The 18,642-nt window shown below is 38.4% G+C and overlaps 1 protein-coding gene across 2 annotated transcripts in view; it reads left to right on the plus strand.

Annotated features, from left to right (window-relative positions):
• The window catches only part of COP1 (COP1 E3 ubiquitin ligase), a 136,158-nt gene that overhangs the window by 85,625 nt on the left and 31,891 nt on the right, over positions 1 to 18,642 (plus strand). For both annotated transcript variants that reach the window (XM_070746704.1, XM_070746703.1), the window contains exons 16-18: positions 10,449 to 10,566; positions 12,666 to 12,790; positions 14,285 to 14,445. In XM_070746704.1, the coding sequence (XP_070602805.1) occupies positions 10,449 to 10,566; positions 12,666 to 12,790; positions 14,285 to 14,445 (404 nt within the window). The remainder of the gene's footprint in view (positions 1 to 10,448; positions 10,567 to 12,665; positions 12,791 to 14,284; positions 14,446 to 18,642) is intronic.

Consider the following 18,642-nt stretch of genomic DNA (forward strand, 5'->3'; position numbering starts at 1 on the left):
TGGGCTTCTCAGTCAACTACCAGAAAAGCCATCTTACCCCAACCAGGTACCTACCATACCTGGGCACTCACATAGATACCATGGCAGGCAGGGTCTTCCTTTCACCAGAGCGCCAGACCAAGGTGAGAACCTTGGTGACAGAGCTGCAGCGGAGGAGAACAGTACCACTGGCAGTGCTATCCCAGTTGCTGGGAGTCTTCATATCTTGCATAGACATTGTGCCCTGGGCCAGGCTACATGCCAGACCCCTACAGTGGTTCCTTCTCCCCTTTCAAAGGAACAAAACCAGCCACTCTTCAAGACAAGTACCAATCCCATCAGAAGTACGCCAATCACTCCCATGGTGGAAATCATCTGCCCTCCTGCAGGGATCACCATTCCTGTCACAACAGGAAATAACCATAACAACCGACGCAAGCCTCTTGGGCTGGGGCGCTCATTCCAGCGCAGCAGTAGCTCAGGGACTGTGGAGGCCAGAGGAACTCGCATCTCCAAACATCAACTTTCTGGAACTAAGAGCAGTTCACCTGGCACTATGGCATTTTGCATCTTACGTGAGGGGACAGCATGTGCTAATCCTCACCGACAACGTGGCAACAAAGGCCCACATCAACCACCAAGGGGGCACGAGATCAGGCTGCCTCATGCTGGAATCACATGCCCTCTTCAGATGGGCGGAACGACATCTGGCATCCCTGAGAGCAGAGCACATATTGGGCATGTCAAACATCCAGGCGGATTGGCTCAGCCGGACAACTATCGACTCGGCAGAGTGGAGCCTGGATGTCAACCTGTTCCAGGAGATCATTCACAAGTACGGGACACCGGAGATAGACTTATTTGCTACTCACCTGAACAATCAGTTACCCAGGTTCTTCTCCCGTTTCCCAACACCAGGAGCGGAGCAGATCAACGCACTGTCCTGCCCCTGGCCGGAGGGCCTTCTCTACGCCTTCCCCCCAGTGTGCTTGATTCCGCGAGTAGTCAACAAGATTTTGCAGGAACAAGCGGAGATACTCCTGGTAGCTCCATATTGGCCCAGATGTCCGTGGTTCGCGGACCTGATGGACCTGTCCATTGCTTCACCGTGGAGGATCCCACACCACAAAGTCACCCTGACACAGGGGTCAGTATGCCACCCGGAACCCCACTGGTGGAATCTTGCCGTGTGGCACCTAAGGGGGAGAGACTAGATAGAGTAATTAATACCATCCAAGCAGCACGGCGTCCATTGACAACCAGAATCTATCAAGCAACCTGGAGAGCATACTGCAACTTCTGCAAAGCTCAGAGTCGGGACCCGCAGTCACCCTCAGTGATACAGATCCTTGAATTCTTACAATCAGGCCTGGACAAAGGATTGGCGCCCAACACCTTGCGTAGACAGGTGGCGGCCATAGCCACTATCCTCAAAATGGACTTTTCTCATCCAATTTCAAAACATCCATGGATTCGAGACTTTATCAGAGGTGCAGCAAACATCAGACCTCCACCAATACATCGCTTCCCAACATGGGATTTGCCACTGGTGTTGCAGGTCCTCACAGGACCTCCTTTTGAACCTCTACGCGACATACCGCTGCGGTTGCTGTCAATCAAAACAGCATTCCTAACGGCAATTACGTCAGCAAGAAGGGTCTCCGAACTGTCTGCCCTGTCAGTCAGACCAGACTTATGCGTCTTCCATACGGACAGAGTGATCTTACGCCTAGACCCTTCTTTCCTTCCCAAAATAAATACCGTTTTTCATAGATCACAAGACATTGTCCTACCAGACTTTGCACCCACGGATCCCATCCACTACTAGAGTTGAGATGGCATAAACTGGATGTAAGACGGGCCATCAAAATTTACATAAGGAGAACAAGTACTTTCCGAAAATCGGAGGCATTATTTGTTTCATATTTTCCTGCTTCAATGGGGAATAGGGTTTCATCAAAAACCATCAGTTGTTGGATACGCTCCTGTATTATCACAGCATACAAGTCAGGCCCCACGCCGATACCGGGAGGCATCACAGCACACTCAACTAGGAGTGCGGCTACGTCAGCAGCTTGGGCGACCCAGGCACCGATTGAGGACATTTGCCGGGCAGCAACCTGGGTTGCCCCCAATACCTTCATAAAACATTACCGTTTAGATAAGTTTGCTTCAACTGAAGCGGCCTTCGGACGCAGAGTACTTCAGGAAGTGTATAGTCATACTGCGTCCCTGGTCCAGCCTTCTCCCACCCTAATTAGTTGAGCTTGGGTATATCCCATGTTGGACTCTCCGTAGCAGTGCAAGTGGAGAAGAACCGTTGAACTTACCTGAACGGTCTTCTCGCTGCACTGCAAGGAGAGTCCAAACCCACCCGGCTGTTAGGCCCAGGAACACAAGGTTAATGGTTAATCTCGTTTGAAGTTAAATAGTTTTTTGATTAATAAAAGTTCTTGGTTTACTGTCACTATGACTTCGTTTTATTATAAGACTGACCTGGGAAGGGCAGCAAAGGGGGTTGGACCAATTATTTATGCTAATTTTTAACTCAGTCCCTTCCAGCAAGGCTGAAGAATAACCCATGTTGGACTCTCCTTGCAGTGCAGCGAGAAGACCGTTCAGGTAAGTTCAACGGTTCTTTCCCCCTCCCCTCTGTGACCAGAACATGTTCTGCCAATTGGAGCTCGCTAAAATGCTATGAAGAGAATGAAATATTGTGGACAATTCACATTGTTTTCCTAGGTTGCATGGCCTTGGTGCTGGTTCTGGGTTTCTCTGGTCTTCGTCTCTTGTTATTCCCCATTCCCTATTTCCCAACACATATACACAATCATATTGCCTATTTGTCTACCACTGTCCTCCAGCCTTTAATGGCAGGAACTGGCAGGACCTGTCATCATCATTAATGGCAGGAACTGGCAGGACCTGCCAGAAGAGAGAATGACTGGTCAAAATCATCCAGCCAGCTTTCATGCCTCAGGCAGGGCCTGGAATTTACAGTTTCCTGGTTTGTATACCATTGTTTTAATCATTATGCTAAACAGCCTTAATACTGAGTGTTCTTTTTTCTTTCATTTAACTGTTCACCTATTATTAGTAACATTTATCTCAAAATCCTTCACAAAACTATTTCCTTGGATTACTTTGGTACAAATTTACATGCTTTTCTTGGTTGTGATCTTTTGACCTTGATGGCCTTTTTACATGTTGTATACATTTTTTTTTTGTATATAATTTGTATTAAAGATTTTTTAATGAATAAAAACAAAATTTGGAGAGAAAAGCAGTGTAAGGAAATTAAGGAAAAGTAAAAGAAAAATACAAAAAAATAAAATAAAGAAAAGTAAGGAAGCAACTTCTGGTCTTAACAGCTGTCAATGTACATTTATATTTTACACTCTTTCTCTAGTGTGACTGCATAATTTCCTCCTTTCCATAGTCTATCCTTTCTAATCATCAAACCCATAAATCACAAGTTAATTTTTTTCTTTTCTTTTTTTCTTAGCAAAAAGTCCATAACAGATTTCCATTCACTAATAAATTAGTGAATGTAGCTACTGTCCTTTCTCTAATCAAGTCATTATTATGTTTTAAATAACTTCCAAAGATTCTTGCAAAATTTGACCTGTTGACTTTAACACTTTTCTAGATTCCTATTTCCAAGTTAGATAGGATTATTGGCAATTTTCTGTTTAACAGTATTTCAATATCATTGGAATAGAGCAGAAGAATGGGACAGGACAGAACAGAACAGAATATAGAATAGTTTTATTGGCCAAGTGTGATAGACAAGGAATTTGTCTTACATTCATTTTCAGTTGATTCAACAGCAGCTACATTACATCTCTCATAGGGTCTTCACAGTCATTCAGGATTAAGTCTTTGATTGACTTCTATCTAGACACTTAAATTGCTACCTGATATTTTATTCAGTCAATTAGGATTAATAGAAATCTGTGTTTTGTCAAGTCCAGAACATACAGTCTACTTAGGTAGGTTTATACCCAGTGGGAGAGAAAATTAAAGATAAGCAGGTAACATTATTCTGTCAAGAGAAAATGTGATGTATTTTCTATACTTTTTCTTCATATGAACTTTATTTGAACAGCTGCTATAGTCTAGACAGAGTCATGATCTTATATTTACTGTCTTTCAGTACTTTGCCAGCATTCTTTGGATCTTGATGTTAATCTGTATAAATAGTTGCTTCTTTTTTGTGTTGCTTAGAGGATGCATAAAAGAGGCAAGAAATACAGTGAAATAGACAGCCAAAATATACTCAGGGCATACAGAGACTGTGTTGCATTGGAATATATAAACATGTTACAGGATTTTGGCAGAAAAATATTAGTTTTTATGGATGCTGTCTTTAAAGTTTTGTTTTGTAAGATGTTTCCAGAACTCTCATATAGCTGGATGAATCTTTAGATTCTTACTTTTGGTTTTCCCCTGCCCACTTTTCCTCTTTGCAGAACTTTTTAAAGTCAAGAATGTTCTTAAGTCTCCTTGCATATGATGTCTTGGATAAGAAGACAACTGTCTAAACGTTATCTGTGTGAAACATTTATGGGGAGTGCGGAGAGAGATTTTGGACTCCCTTTCGTAGTCCTCAGAATTGAATATTATTTCTCTTTCTGCATTCAACTAAAATCAGGATGTTGTATTATTTAAATTTATACTTATCCTTTCACCTACCTGTTTCCAAATATTTCATAACATGAAATTTACTCACTACTTTATCCATCAAAAATTAGGTTGAAATTTTAGTTGTGCAATTATCCACCATTCTGAGATATATCTTTCAATAAGTTACCCCAGGTCTCCTTTGACATTAGTGTATGCATAAATAGTAGTTTGTTTGTTTGTTTGTTTGTTTGTTTGTTTTTGCTTTAACATACATCACTTTGCAATTGCTTACATTGAATTCTACTCTGCCATTATGAAGTTATTCAAGCATTTTAAGGTACATTTTGAAAGAATGTGTTATAATTTCTGTACGGATATTCATGGATTTATGAATGGTTAACCCGTTTTGAACCTTGTTTCTCCTGCCTGCTGTTTGAAATCTGAACTGAGTTTTCATAGCTTTTAGCGAAGCTATTTCTGGACTTATAGATATCATTTCTTTCCAAATGTACTTTAAAACTTTCTTCCAAGTTACATTTGTCTCAACTAGAAAATGGACACAGAACTCAGTCACCTATTATAGTCAGACTTGTTAGAATGATTTTCTATACTTCTCATTTTTATTTACTTCCAATTTAATTGTATATAAAACTTCAATTTCTATAGTTTGTTGGGGTTTTACACTGACAGGAGAACTTGTATTGTTACAAGCCAGATATTCACATTTCTGAGGTTGCATATGGCTGTGCCTCTCTTGCTGCATTGTCTTTCTATAGCAACTAAAAAAAGATCCCCACGTCAGTCACTTCAACTGAGAGACTACATCATTGTGGCCCACAGTCTTCCATGTAGGCATTCCCAATTGACAGTACATCCCATTCCTACAGAGGAATCACTACATCAGTTGTTTTATTATTTGTTTTCTCATAGCAGTGATGATTGCAACCCCCCCCCCCTCCAAGAATAAAATTGAGGGTATTGAGCCCTGACACATCAATTCCAACACTGATCAATATATATGGTAAATTTTCTTTATTTTGCAAAATTCATAGTGAAATTAATGGCTATAACTGTATTCAACAAGTCTCACAATATTACAAAATTCTGCTGTTTCACAAGCAGATAATATTTAATTCTCAGTATACAGAAATTAAAATGTGTGCAAATTCATTTGTACACATGTTTGTGTACAAATTCAAACATCAGTTTTTTTCTAATCATGAATGACTTAAAACCATTTTAAAACCATCTTGCATTCAACCTTTTTATCTTGGCCAATTACATTTTTGAATGAGATTAGTTTTATGTTTTTGGTAGAAATATATTTAATAGAACTTCTACAAGCCATTCCATATATATCAATAAAAAAGTCCCTGATGTGTGAAGTCTGATTTCCATCATTTGATGAATGTCATATGTAACCTCAAGCTATATGGAAGCTGTTTAATTCAAAACTTTAAATGCCTGCCTGGTGTTCACTTTTAGGCTACCTTTTGCTCTACCTTAAAGATAAATGGTATTATTAGATATCCATTTAAAACTAATGTAGTAAAGAGCTGATGGGGTGCAGGATTGTAAGAAGTTTGATTGCAGAGTCAAATCTTAGTCTCATAAGATAAATAGAAAAAAATTACCCTTTTAAAATAGATAATAGTTTTAATATTTATAAACTAAATCTTCAGATTACACAGTTCTTGGAAAGGATCTAAAATAGATTATGGCTATGAAAAAACATTTGTTCCCCTTTAGTTTCCCCTCCTTGCATCTTTATGATTTTTTTCCTACTTTTTAAAAATAATGTTATAGAAGTTTTTAGTAAACATAGTAAACTATTACAAATTAAACTACAGTACATGGAAAAAGAAAAGTTTAAAAAATGTTTAGAAGGTGAAGGAGAAAAACAAGAGAAAAAAGTAACAGGGTAAAGTCAAAAGTCATATGACATCCCTCCCTCCCTCCAGCCATGCCTACCCGGATTTTGTATTGCTTTGATTGCCACCCCAGCGGAGGCTTCCCTTTGGGCAACCATCCTCCCCCTCTCGCGACTCCCTGACTGGCTGTAGCATGCATGGGGAGGCCCTCCTCAAGTGAGCACCAAAGCACAGCAAAGGTGAATGCAGGGAGGATGGACTTTCGCTTGAGGATCTTAAAAGGACACAGAAGGATGCAGCTTCTTTCCTGCTCTAAGAATCCAGCCATCACCTTGCCATCTAATCCTCCCCCCACATGAGAAGAGAAGGAGGGGGAGAAGGGTCACCACCACCTTAGTGCAGGAATGAAGTGGCATAAGGCAACCTTCCTTCCTGCCTCTTTGGACTGGAGCTTATGCCGAAGAGCTGTGGTGGGAGGGGTGGAAAAGGCGATAGGCACATCCAATGACCCTCCTTAAGTGAGCAGCTGCCTGTCCTCCACATGTGCCTTTGCTGTGTTTGCTTGAGGAAGGTCTCCCCTCCACCCTCCTGGCCCCACCACAGCCAGCCAGGGGAGGAGGGTTGTCCTAAGGGAAGCCTCCGCCGAGGATGGCGATAGTTCCTAAACCAGCGCCAGAGAATCAGCCGCCAGCACTTCTCCATTCCCGCCATTGCCCTTAAGTTCTCGGGCCAGATGAGGGAGTGGAGGGTGAGGCCAGCCAGTGATGGGACAAGGAGCCACAACGGGGCTCAAAGAGCTTCATGTGGCTCTAGAGTCGTAGCCTAACCTATCTATGTGCAATCAACAAATTGTCATCTTTTCAGTCCTGATTAGGGTTTACCAGAAATATTGAACAAATATCAAATAATGTAGTTTTGTATTCCTCTTTTTCTCCTTCACAATCTTGATCTTTAAACATTCTAATGGCATCACGGGATTTGATATTTCCTCATTTTTTTTACTTTTAAAGAAAGGCTTCAAAGGCTTCACCAGCCTACTTCATAAATCCTATAAAGAAGTTTGACTTCATTCAGGATTTCTTCTTGCAACTGTTCCTTGTCCAGATTCTTTTCTTGGATTGATTTTTTGTAATCCTATTGTGGTAATCTCAATTTTGTTGTTTGCCATGCTCTCAAATTCTATAATGCTTGTGTCACGTAAGAGTTGTCTTTTTAAATTTTTCTCATCAAATAAAAAGTTAACCATTGAAATCTCTAAAATCTGAAATTTAAGATGTACATGAAATTATAGCAATCTTTGTTATGATCCTAGTCTAGCTAATATAAAGATTGATTTATTATCCCTCAAAATATTTTAGCGGTTTCCCACCCTATACCCAAAAGTATTTGCTGCCTGTGATCTAGATTAAAGAGAATATTGGAATATCATTCTATGCTACTGTGGCAAGGAGATTAAAGAATTAAAATTATAATTGTTTCCTTGGTATGTTCTTCATTCTTGATGTTACTGAATTATCTCAATTTTTAGAGCATCTTAAATCTATAGTTAAAAGGAATAGAAAGGCCCTAAACTGCATCAGCTATGACAATAAATCATTTTCAGTAGCTTCTGCAGTGACTAGAGTACCTGAGATTTTTATATTTCTTACTTATAGTAAAAACAATAATTTGTTTCTTTAATAGATCACACTTTTATCTTGTTCAATAAAAGGTCCATATGAGCTGTTGTGAGTTAGTGTAGATGTTGTATTTAATTGTTTAAAATGGTCAACAGCAAGACTCAACTACTAATTCCCTCTCTCAGCCATACAAATTCACTAGATAATTTTGAGCCAGTCACGTACACACAGTCTCTCCCTGTGCAACCTATTTTAGTAGGTGGTTGTTATGAGGAAAAATTGTGAGGGGAGAATGGCATATGTGTTGTTTTTACCACTTGGAGAAAAAGGTAGGATAGAAATATAACAAATAAATATAAAATGTTTAATTACAAAACATAGCACACTGTTTAAGCACTATTTAATGGGATGGGCCTTAATCCTGATGTTACTACTCAAAAATTACAACTTTGGATGGATAAAAATAATAATGAAAGCTCAATTGGGCATGTAGACTACATTCTAACATAATAAATTATTGTGTGACTAATTTAAGAGCACAATAGCCATTCAGATATTAATCAGAACAGAAGTTGATTGATAGATACCATATGCTACATATGCCATCAGGATTACAGTTGTTTATTGCAACATTTGGAAGAAGAATTCAAAGCTGCAAGCAGATGTTTTGGCTTGCTTCATTTATTCCCCATACTTGTCATTCTTCCTGCCATAGATTAATATATTGCCCATATCATTTAAAATGTGGCTATTAATACAGATTCTAGCTTTTTAGTTGAAAAGAAAGTATCAGTTAGCAAATATTTTATTATTTTGCATTTAAATGTTATTAAAACCTTTTTCCAGAGAGTTTTCATTTTCTTCTCTTGTAACTACAACATAAGAGTGGCTTTAATAAATATTAGACAGACAGTTTTGTTGAGGCTGAAATGATCTACAGTCCACTTTGGACATCTACATGAAACATTGAACACTGCCACAAAAACGCCTATACCCAATATTTTTGTCTGAACCTATTGATCAGTTACAAATTCACAAAATAGTTTTAGAATATTCTTGCTGATTGAGGAGACCCGTGTCATTATGTGATGCTATGTTGTGTAATTCAGGTAGTTCTCAACTTATGACAGGTAATTTAGCTACTGTTTGAAGTTACATCTTACCCAAAAAAGAGCCTTAGGCCCTCTCCCATAGACATGTGACCACATTTGGGTCATTCAGCAACATTGCTTCATTTAAGGTAGATTGCAACACCCCATGGCGATGTGACATGTTTTACAAGGTTTTTGCTGAAAACTAGCACTTTCATGGTTTCAGCAAAACTCTGCCATAGCAAACAACAAATTTGCTTAATGAACACTAAAAAAAATTGTAAATTTAGGTTAGTCGCATGATCAACCCATTTTGTGACCATTTTGACTTGCAACTGTAATAGGTAGGCTCAATTTTGGTCATAACTCGAGAACGTACTGCTGGTCAAGTACTTATTTGAACAACTAGCATAATAGAATTTATTACATGGAAGCATCCTGAGAAACTGGGTGTCTCAGATAAACTAAGCTTGATCAAACTGGTCAAATACTGTATATCTTCCTTTTTTGTATTCTAGCAAAGATATCCAGTTGACCTACAATACTTATTTGTGGCAGTACCAACTCTTAGTAGGGCGGTTCTCTTCCAAATCAGGGCATTCTGAATAGTGAAGTTCAGTTTCTGAGGAGAAATAGTCATTTCTAGGGATCAAAATCCAGCCTAGGATTGAAATCCATGGGATTTAAGCATGGATGTAAAGGAAAACTTTGAGGGTCCCAAGCAGCATTTAACTCATGGCTTCGTGTGAATGTTCTTGGGAAATGGGAAAGGGATGGTCAGGATAACAGTGAGATAAGAGATGTCCTAGCCCGCAGAGGGTAACTGCATGTGGCAGATGACTCAGAAGGAACCACACCTAGTTTCTTGGCCTATAAATGTGACAGTAGGAAAATTTACATTCAGACTTGCAAGATTCTATTAATGTCACCTTACACTAAAGTAGAATTAGTTCATCTGAGCATTCTTTCTATCTGGATTACCTTACAAGACTGACAGCAGTGATTTTAAAAAAATGCTTGGCAGCAGCAATAGTTTTTTTCCCCTTTTATATGAAGGAAATTTTATTTCTTTTAATTAGGAGGAAAAATTAGAAACTTGTCTTGCTTAATAATTAGACTAAATGGGAAATACTGTAAATACCGAGGGAGAATCTCCTTCCCCAATCTATGTGGCCTTATGTTCAGTCTGTCTTTACATTATTCTCTATTTTGACTTGGATAATATTTTTTGTTTCTCTCCTCCCCTCCCAATTTCTCCAAAGATCACTGTGTCCACTACTATGATCTTCGGAACACTAAACAGCCCATTATGGTCTTCAAAGGGCACCGCAAAGCTGTTTCATATGCAAAGTTTGTCAGCGGAGAAGAAATAGTCTCTGCGTGAGTATTATAAAAAGCTTCTACACTTTCTAATTCTTGGTGAATTTCAGAAAATCAGTATTTTGCACTGCTTATGAGCAAGACTGTATGCATATACTATGTGTTTGTGTGAACTGTCAACTTGTACAGCAGATTCTAGTACTTTTATTAGAACAAAAATAGAAAACTGTTTCTCACTTCTTTTAGATCCAGAGTGTCTCATTAGTGCTGAAGAAACTGAGAAAGATAGGGCTATATAACTAGTAGGGTTTTTTTTTGTTGTTGTTTAATTCTTGTCTGTTCAGCCACACTTCTAGGAGTTGCCAACAACATACTGAAATAAATGCTTAGTTCTGTGAAGACTTAAACTCATGTTTCTCTTTAGTATAGTAATCACTGAAAAAGAGGCAATATTTGATTCCATTATTGTTGTGAAAGGTAGATTTTTTTACTTGCAGATGTTCTAAGAATTGCAGGAGTGCCCTCATGGGATAACATGCAACCTAGGATTTGCTGCTTTTTTATATGCAGGGAGCAATAATTTGGTCAAATTAAGGAATAAACAATTAACAGAAGGCAATTTATGTAATGATTAAACTAAATTTGGAATTTAAAAACACTCCAGGCAAAATCTTACCCTTTATTTTAAATTAAGTGTTAGTTTAGAAGACTGAAGAGAATTATATCAGTTTTTATGTACATGAATGGAAGCAATAAGGACCCCACCCCCCACCCCATTTTGCCATTGCCTGCTTTCTAGGGCTGAGAGTGATTGCTAAAAGTCACTCAGCTGATTTATACTTATGGCAGGAATAGAACTCATGGCTTCTTGGTTTCTAGCTTGGGGCTTTAATCACTACACCAAGCTGGCTCATAAGGGTGATAGTTAAGAACTAACTAGAAATAATGGGTACAAGTTGCAGTAAGCTAGATTTTGCTTAATTGTAAGCAAAAATGCCTTGATGTTCAGATCTGTACAGTAGTTATGTGGTACAGTCATTATTTATTAATCAGATTTGTTTGCCGCCCCTCTCTGTTGTGGGGGGCACCCAGACAGAACACTCTCCGAGGACACGTTCAGTGAGAATGTGGTATTGTAGACTGATTCTGCAATTCAGCAGTTTGAGCCTCACCAGCTCAAAGTTGCCTCAGACCTCCATCCTTCTGAAGTCGGTAAAATGAGGACCCCCAGAGTCATAGCGTGCCAAGAAACTCAAGAATCAGAGCCTACTCCTTTCATGACCTCCCTGAACTTATGCTGCATTGCACTGCAGGACCCCAGCTTGCACACGAGCTTGCACTGGACCTCTGAAGGCTTCCTCTTCACCCCTGCAGCAGCTCCCATGCTCTCTCTTGCTTAACAACTCCATGTGTTTGGAGTTACGAAGGCAACTGGGGATGCTGTGTTTGCTGTTGCTAAGTGATGCAGTTCAAATGGCCTTGTGTTTTATGACCACTCTGTGTAGTGATGGAAATTCTAACCTCAATTGGCATACATTGGGGGCTATCTGTATAATAATGAAATAGTGAAGTAGGTACATTTGGGTTCACTTAATTCTAGAGATTAGCCTGGTCAGTTGTCTATTATGGATGGTTTAATTGGTTTTACTCACATTAAAGAAGGTTGGAATAGATGATCCTTATTGCCAATTCCACAGTTCTATGAATCTACATAACAGGTATTCTTTGGGATTCATTCCAGTGGCATAAGCCTCAATGAATTAAATGTAAGAGTTATGTACATTTCAGTAAATTTAACATGGTTTTACAGGAAAATGTATCTTGGGTTTCTCCATGGCTTTTCATTTTCTATGAATATGTATTGTCTAATAAGTTACAAGGCTATTGATACTAAAGCTGACTTCTTTACTTGAAACAAGTTTTCCTTACCCCTTCCCAAAGGACTTTACGTGTTTTTGCTTGGAAAACAAATCTTTGCAGAACCCAGAGAGTGGTTTCTGCTGAATGCAGCTTCCCTTGTTACTTGCATTGTCCTACATACAGATGGTACCAGAAATCTGTTTTCTGCCTATCTTAAGTTTTACACTGTGCTGATTTTGCCTACCTGGGAGTCTCTCCTAATTTCCAATTTATTTGTAAGTTTGTATCTCTGTCCTCAGGTCAACAGATAGCCAGCTAAAGCTGTGGAATGTAGGGAAGCCACATTGTTTGCGTTCTTTTAAAGGTCACATCAATGAGAAGAATTTTGTAGGCTTGGCATCTAATGGAGACTATATTGCCTGTGGTAAGTAAACAGCTGTTTGAGCAGAGAAATTTAAACATACTGTCAAGTTTAAGCATTTATCAGTGTCAAGTTTATGACAATATATTACAATAAAACTGAATATACTATGAAATATCAACAAAATCATTGACTGGATCCATCCCTTTTCTTCATAAAAAAAGAAATTCTGATGTTTAAAAATGTGCCTAACAGCTGCCTGCCCATCTGCTTTCAAGAAATGTAAAAGAAGGAGGTTCAAAACTTTGAGAAAATGCTTGTTTATCCCAAGTCTTTATAGTTCAAATCAACTGGAAAAACTGAGTAATCTCAAACTCCAAAATGACAAGGAAAAGAACTATTATTCAATTTTCCAGTTGGTAATATAAAGTAACCTATAGTACAATAACATAGCTTACTGTTCTTTTCAGTAGTGAAAAAATATCCCCAGTGTAATCTCTGTGGTCTGTACGCTGGACTTTTTATCACTTCTTATCTTCTAAATCCTGTTTGGTATTTCAGCATTTTCCTTGAACTCTTAACATCTAAAGCAGGTCATAGAAAATACCTTCTGGCATCTGGAATCATGCCGTTGCGCAAAAAAAGTTACATCTTCAGATGTATGCTTCTTAAATTGTATTAAGCTTGGTAGTTACCACCTTCCATTCACTTTCTGAGTATTGAATACTTTGAATGAATTGGTTATATCAAATTACACAGCTTATAATTAATCTAACTCCTACATTAGAGTTTTCTACTTTAAAGTAGAAAACTTTCTTCTAAGTATAGTAGAAAGGTTTTAGTGGAAAGTTTAGATTGAGCTGGAACTGATGGAAATAAACATTCCAAAATGGGAGAGCAGTGTGGTCGGGCGGTAGGGAAAGCAAGTAGGGTGCTTGGCTGTATAGCTAGAGATATAACAAGCAGGAAGAGGGAGACAGTGATCCCGCTGTAGAGAGCGCTGGTGAGACCACATTTGGAATACTGTGTTCAGTTCTGGAGACCTCACCTACAAAAAGATATTGACAAAATTGAACGGGTCCAAAGATGGGCTACAAGAATGGTGGAAGGTTTTAAGCATAAAGCGTATCAGGAAAGACTTCATGAACTCCATCTGTCTAGTCTGGAGGACAGAAAGGAAAGGGGGGACATGATCAAAACATTTAAATATGTTAAAGGGTTAAATAATGTTCAGGAGGGAAGTGTTTTTAATAGGAAAGTGAACACAAGAACAAGGGGACACAATCCGAAGTTAGTTGGAGGAAAGATCAAAAGCAACATGAGAAAATATTATTTTAGTGAAAGAGTAGTAGATCCTTGGAACAAACTTCCAGCAGACGTGGTTGATAAATCCACAGTACCTTAATTTAAACATGCCTGGGATAAACATATATCCATCCTAAGATAAAATACAGGAAATAGTATAAGAGCAGACTAGATGGACCATGAGGTCTTTTTCTGACATCAATCTTCTATGTTTCTATGTAAATCAACCTATATTTTTATTTTTGGTTGTAGGAAGTGAAAATAATTCACTTTACCTGTACTATAAAGGTCTCTCAAAGACACTGCTAACCTTCAAATTTGACACTGTGAAAAGTGTCTTGGACAAAGACCGCAAGGAGGATGACACAAATGAATTTGTCAGTGCTGTATGCTGGAGGGCACTACCAGATGGGGTAAATATTTTGCTAATTTTTTTCTTACCAGGGAGCAAAATAATTTGCAAGCCATTTATTTGGATCAACTTCAGTCTAGTTGTGAACATGTCAGATTAACTTCAGGATTTTGGATCCTTAAATGACCAAGATTAGGTTTTCTCTAGAATAATAACTACTTCCACTTAGAATTACCTGTATAGGTAAAGGAATATAAGCAGATGTTATTTATTAATTGGACTTATATGCCACCCTTCTCCGAAGACTCAAGGCATTAAGATGTTAATGGATTATCCAAACAAATATCATTAGTCTATTATGCAACAAATCTTATCTTTGACCTGTATCAGGCTTTGCTACTTCAGAATTCAATAGCTTTCTTCTTTCAACAAAGATTGTATTTAAATTTTTCTATGTATAGTGGTGTTAGTGTATAGATAGCTTCTTAGCTATGACCTGGGTGTCTTTTACTCCTAACAAACGTAATGCCTCTTATTGCTTTCTCAGCCCAAATAGATGCCTGTTAATCATCCCTAGCCATCATATAATTGGTTGCCCCTCTTCCCAGTCACATGGCTGCATGTCAAGAAGATCAGTTTTATGATTGGTTGCATTGTTGTGTGGTCACATGACCTTGATTCACAGTACTTTTTGCTGATTTCCAGCAAAAAAAAAATGTCCATTGAAATTAACGGATTCCCTTGAAAACCATCACATTCGCTTAACAGCTACCACGAGAAAGTACTAAAAATTACTTCTGGTCAACTGGATGCCTCGATTTATGACTGCAGCAATGCACGGGCTCAATTAGGGTCATGTGTCTGTAGCAACAGAGCTTATTTGAGTTCATGAAACTTTAGAAATCTGTTATTGCCAGTTTTGCTTTGTGCTCTGAATGTCATGTTTTAGTAAGTGGACTGGGGAGGATATTTTATTTTCTACCCATTTTCTTAGCTTTCTCTGAAATAATTATTTTTCCATTTTCTTATGGAATATCATATCTTTTTTCTGGTTCTATTAGAAAACAGTCTTTGCAGGTTTATGTTGTTTAGAAAGTATGCTGTGTTATTTTAGTGCTCTGTTATTCCCTTTAATTATAGCAACTAGTTTTCTCTTTTAATATTGTTACTCATTTTTGCCTGCATTTTAATGCTGAGGTCTACAGAGCAGAAGCTGGAGGTGAAAACCTCGTCTCTCTGATTTTCCACATGCTGACCTGATCTGACCTCATGCTTTGGACAATGGCTTGGTAGTTCTTTCTGCCACTATCAGTACTTCGGAATGTTTCACCTGATATGTGAGAGTAATAGAGCTTTCACAGTCTTTGCTGCCTTTCTAACAATTAAAGGTTAAAATGTAAAAGGTGAAATCACTTTTATAGTATCACATCCATATCATGTAGCATAGAGGTATGTTAGTTAGAGATTTAAAAAAAATCCTCTCCCCAAGGAGTAATAGAAATAACCCAATCATTAAAAAAGGATAAAATGTAATTTCCTAATCTCCACTCTTTAAAAAATACACAAACAATCACTATGGGGAAAGATAATTATACTGTTGCCCAGATCATGGTAATACAGCAATTTTCAAATTAGTAATGAAAGAAAGAAACTAAAGCAAATGTAATTTTCAGTCTGCTGCAAATAAAGAGGCCACAAGAAGTGTCTAAAAAGAGTGATCCATACTAATGAAGATATTGGACTAGGTCTTCGAAAGCTTGGATTCAAGTCTGTCGTCAGGCATGGAAGCTTACCATATCTTTGGGCTCATTATGATCTCTCAGCCTTTCCACTTTCCAAACAAAGTAATTTTAAAGAGTATTTCTAGGGTTGGGCATTTGATAATTGGAAATACGAAAATAATTAAATCAACTGGGGCATGCAATCTATTGGGAAACTAATAAAATATTGAGAAGAATAACACTCCTCATGTATTGTTTTGGGCAGAAAGTTCCAGGGACACTAGGGAGGTCAAAAGAAGCTAGAGACCCCACCCTTTGCCTTAATTTTGCATGCAGGGACAAAAGTTTAGGGCTTCAATCACATGTCATAATCATATTGAATATTTCAATATACATCCCTGGGGTGCCAACAACATAGACCTTAAAGCATCTTTTGGGCAGTTAAAACGGGTAGTTCTCAATTTATGACAGCAATTGGCACCACTATTTCCATCACTAACTGATGTAGTCATACTACCACTAATGTAGCAACAGCAATCCCTGATCCTGTTTGCCATCATTAACCAAATCCCATGGTGATTAGACAAGGAAACCTCTTGCTAACTTCTCACAACCAAAGGCATTGGAGTAGCCTGTCAGAAGTTCAAGTCCCAGGGCTGTAGAAGGTAAGTGACGGCTGCTGGGTGAGGCATGCTAATAGTTTGGGCCAGGAAATGTGCAAGAGGGGTGCAATAATATGAGGGGGTAGACTAGGAACGGTCAGAGGAATGCATTGCGAAGAGAGGTGGTGTGCAAGAGGCATGCTATGGGTCTAGGAAAGTGCACAAGGGTGTGACGGACGCATGGTGCCGGTCAGGGAAGGGTTGTGGAGTGTGCAAGTGTGCAAGAAAGATATGTTCAGGGATGGGAAGGATATACAGCAAATGGCTGGCATAAGCACAGAGAACACAAGGGAAAATGTTGGTGGGGGGCATTTATTGCAGTGTCTTGTGACTTTCCCTTCTGGCTTCCCCACTAACTTTCTGAAGAAATCATCAGAGAAGGTTGCAAATGGCATTCAGGTGACCAAAGATTCTGCAACCAGTTGTAAGGGAAAAGCAGTTAAATGCCTAGATCAGAATTACACAATTGTGGGGTTGCTGGAATGACTAGAACATTCAGTAACCATGATTCAGTTACCCCAGCGTAACTTGGAATGTTTGCTGCCCCAATGGTTGGATTCTGAGGACTACCTGTGTTATCTAATTATAAACCCACAATGAAAACTGAGAATGTGAAACTTAGCAATACCATTGTGACAGAGTTTGGTATAGTGATGGGGCACCAGACTAGAGGCAAGGAGACACTGAGTTCTAGCTCCACTTTACACACAAAACCAGCTTGGATGACATTGGCCCAGTCAATCTGTCAAACATTTCCCAAAATTGGCCAAGAAATTTGTAGAGTCAAATTGAGGCAATCACCAGGAGTCTGACTCTAAAGACACCTCAGTCATGGTGCATCTTGGAGCTGGGATATGGGTTCCAAATGCATTAGATTGGATTACATTTGAGCAAAGGTCTTATGCTTCTGCTCATGTTGCTTTAAAAAAGAACACATTGGCATTAACTAAGTGTATTGTAAGAAAACTTATTTTTGTTCTTGCTATTCAGAGTACAGACATTATATATATAAGCCATATGATTTCATAGATTATGCATAGCTTCAATTTATTAGCATCATTATAAAAGAACTCATTTAATTGGTATGTTCATTGTAATATTTTAAATAGGTTAGCTTGGAAAGAAAGTAGAATTTAAGTGTTTGGAGAAACTATCTGGAAATGAAGATAAGAGAAAATAGAATGCAAATTAGTCATAAAAATATCCAGAATCCTTCCAGAGAGATGCTCTGAAGTAATGGTAATAAGGAATTGTGGAAAACTCATAAATTTCTGTTCTACTGAAGGGGCCAGAATTATTGGTTTACTTAAATCAAGTTCTGTTAATTGCATAGTTATTCTGCATCACTGAAAAAGTATTCTGTTAACGGGCTTGCTAAGAAAGCTAGAGCTGAAAAACTACCCTGTTCCATTGTTGTAGAATATTCAAGAGAATATAAAATAGTACTACTAAGTAAAAAATTCTTGTGATTTTATACCTATATGTTCATTTGCTCTTTTTTACATTTTATTGAAAAATGGGGCTAATTTGAATTTGTTGACCCTTGAGAAACACACTTTATAATTATCAGTATGAAGTGATTTAATCCTCAACTCTTCAACAAATAATATAGGAATGGAATATATTCTATAGATTAGTGTAGAAATCAGATGAAATAGACATGAGAGAAACAGATGACATAGACTAAAAGAACACTGCCTATCTGCAATTGATATACCATATTTTTTGGAGTTTAAGACACACCTTAGTTTTGGGGGAGGAAAACCATGAAAATGAGTGTTGAATCACCTGATATGCTCTTTCTCATGGTTGAGGAGTCACCAGTCAGGATGGGTTGTACTCGCTCGTCAGATGAATATAAAAGCACTGGAACCG

Source organism: Erythrolamprus reginae, chromosome 3, assembly GCF_031021105.1.
Source record: "Erythrolamprus reginae isolate rEryReg1 chromosome 3, rEryReg1.hap1, whole genome shotgun sequence".
Classification (NCBI taxonomy): domain Eukaryota; kingdom Metazoa; phylum Chordata; class Lepidosauria; order Squamata; family Dipsadidae; genus Erythrolamprus; species Erythrolamprus reginae.